General features: G+C 62.6%; 2 protein-coding genes across 2 annotated transcripts in view; one reads left to right on the top strand and one right to left on the bottom strand.

Annotated features, from left to right (window-relative positions):
- H696_04918 (hypothetical protein) overlaps positions 1–628 on the top strand; it is a gene marked incomplete at both ends in the record, with an annotated part of 1,247 nt that extends 619 nt beyond the window's left edge. The window contains 2 exons of the mRNA XM_009498784.1: positions 192–246; positions 323–628. Of these exons, the coding sequence (XP_009497059.1) occupies positions 192–246; positions 323–628 (361 nt within the window). The remainder of the gene's footprint in view (positions 1–191; positions 247–322) is intronic.
- Positions 629–739: 111 nt separating this feature from the next.
- H696_04917 (hypothetical protein) lies at positions 740–1,441 on the bottom strand (the record flags this gene model as incomplete). Its single annotated transcript, XM_009498783.1, has 3 exons — positions 740–851; positions 1,007–1,140; positions 1,367–1,441. 3 exons carry the CDS (start codon positions 1,439–1,441, stop codon positions 740–742), a joined length of 321 nt encoding a protein of 106 aa, XP_009497058.1.
- Between the last annotated feature and the right edge of the window lie 56 nt (positions 1,442–1,497).

Below are 1,497 nucleotides of genomic sequence, written 5' to 3'. Positions count from 1 at the left end.
GCCTCTGTCACAGCCGGTCGCGTGTGCTCATGTCCTATGGTCGGAACCGGTGCGCATCCCCCCCCCCCCCCCCCCACCCCTCCACTCCTCTCCTGCCTCTGCTTCTCTTGCCCCCCTGCGCCGTGCTCGATGGGGGATGTGCTCGACCGTGGCAGGCCAAGTCGCTGACGTGTGCGTGTTTTCCCGCCCAGTTCGGCCGAGCAAAAGTTCAAGGAGGCGGCCGCCGCATACTTCACCGTTGTCGATGTACGTGTGCCTCGTGCTGCCAGTCTGCTTGGGCCCGGCGTTTGGGGCATTTCCCCTGACACACCATGTTTCGCAGATTTCCGAGCAGCAACTTCACCCGGACTTTGTGCATCCGGTCCTCCATGTCCTGGAGCTCCGCCCGCTGCCTGGCAAGTTCCCGGAGATCGCTGTCAGCCCCTTGGTGCCACTTGCGCCGGCGACCGACGCCATGCCTCCGCCGGATGTCCCGGCCGAGGAGGACAAGAAGAAGCGCCCGCGCGAGGAGGAGCCCGAGCAGCCAACCGTCGTGTCGAAGTCCGATGGAACGGATCCCAGCCCTGCCATGGGGCCCAAGCCCACTGACAAGACCCGTACCCCCCGGGCCTCGAAGCGATCGAAGTGAATGTCTTGCCACTCCTCCTGCTTCGCGTCACCTTGTGCATTGTCCCCCATCTGTCATGCTCCCGGCATGGCGCCATGGCGTCGGGTTTCTGTATTTCCGGGCAGCCCAACTTCACCCCTGGGCATCATCCGCCTGGCACTTTGCTGGGGCAGCGACCACCGACGGGTCGAAGGCCTTGAAGAGGTCGGCAAACTCCGGCTCCACCGACTTGCCGGCAGAGAACCTTCCTCCATTTGCCATTGGAAATGGATCGCAATCGGCCAGTTAGTTTGGACACCTGATGCCATGGGACATGGGGGGGGGGGGGGGGGGGGCGAGGGGGGGGGAAAAAAGGGGGGGGCGGGGGAAGGGCACACAGAGGGAGATCCGGGCACGCACCGGAGGAACTCGCTCAGGGCAAAGCCTTGGGGGAGATTTTCCAGCTTTCGCAAGCAGATAATGACCGCGCCGACAACTTCAATGCCACTCAGGCAATGGATATACACCGGCTGGGCGTCCGAGTCGAGGATGGCCTTCGAATGGTGTGGTGGGAGATCAGCAGGAGAGCATAGAAGACGAGCTGTCAATGTGCGTGCGTGTGCGTGCGTGTGCGTGCGTGTGTGTGCGTGCGTGCGTGCGTGCATGTGTATGTATGTATGTATGTATGTATGTATGTATGTATGTGTGTGTGTGTGTGTTTGTGTGTGCGCGCGCGCGCGCGCAAGTCCAAGGAGGGGCATCCGGGAGAACGAGGCGCACCCGGAGAATGAGTGCCACCATGTCAGGCGATAGGGCCAGCTTCCCCTCTTTGTATGCGGGAACCGGGAAGTGCATAAGGCGGATATTCCGCTGCGCACAGAAGCCTGCCAGCCGCCGGTATTCCGCGAAGC

The sequence above is a fragment of the Fonticula alba genome (genome assembly GCF_000388065.1).
Source record: "Fonticula alba strain ATCC 38817 unplaced genomic scaffold supercont2.8, whole genome shotgun sequence".
Lineage (NCBI taxonomy): Eukaryota > Rotosphaerida > Fonticulaceae > Fonticula > Fonticula alba.
The sequence above is the reverse complement of the archived record's forward strand: the minus strand, read 5'-3'. Positions and strand labels throughout refer to the sequence as shown.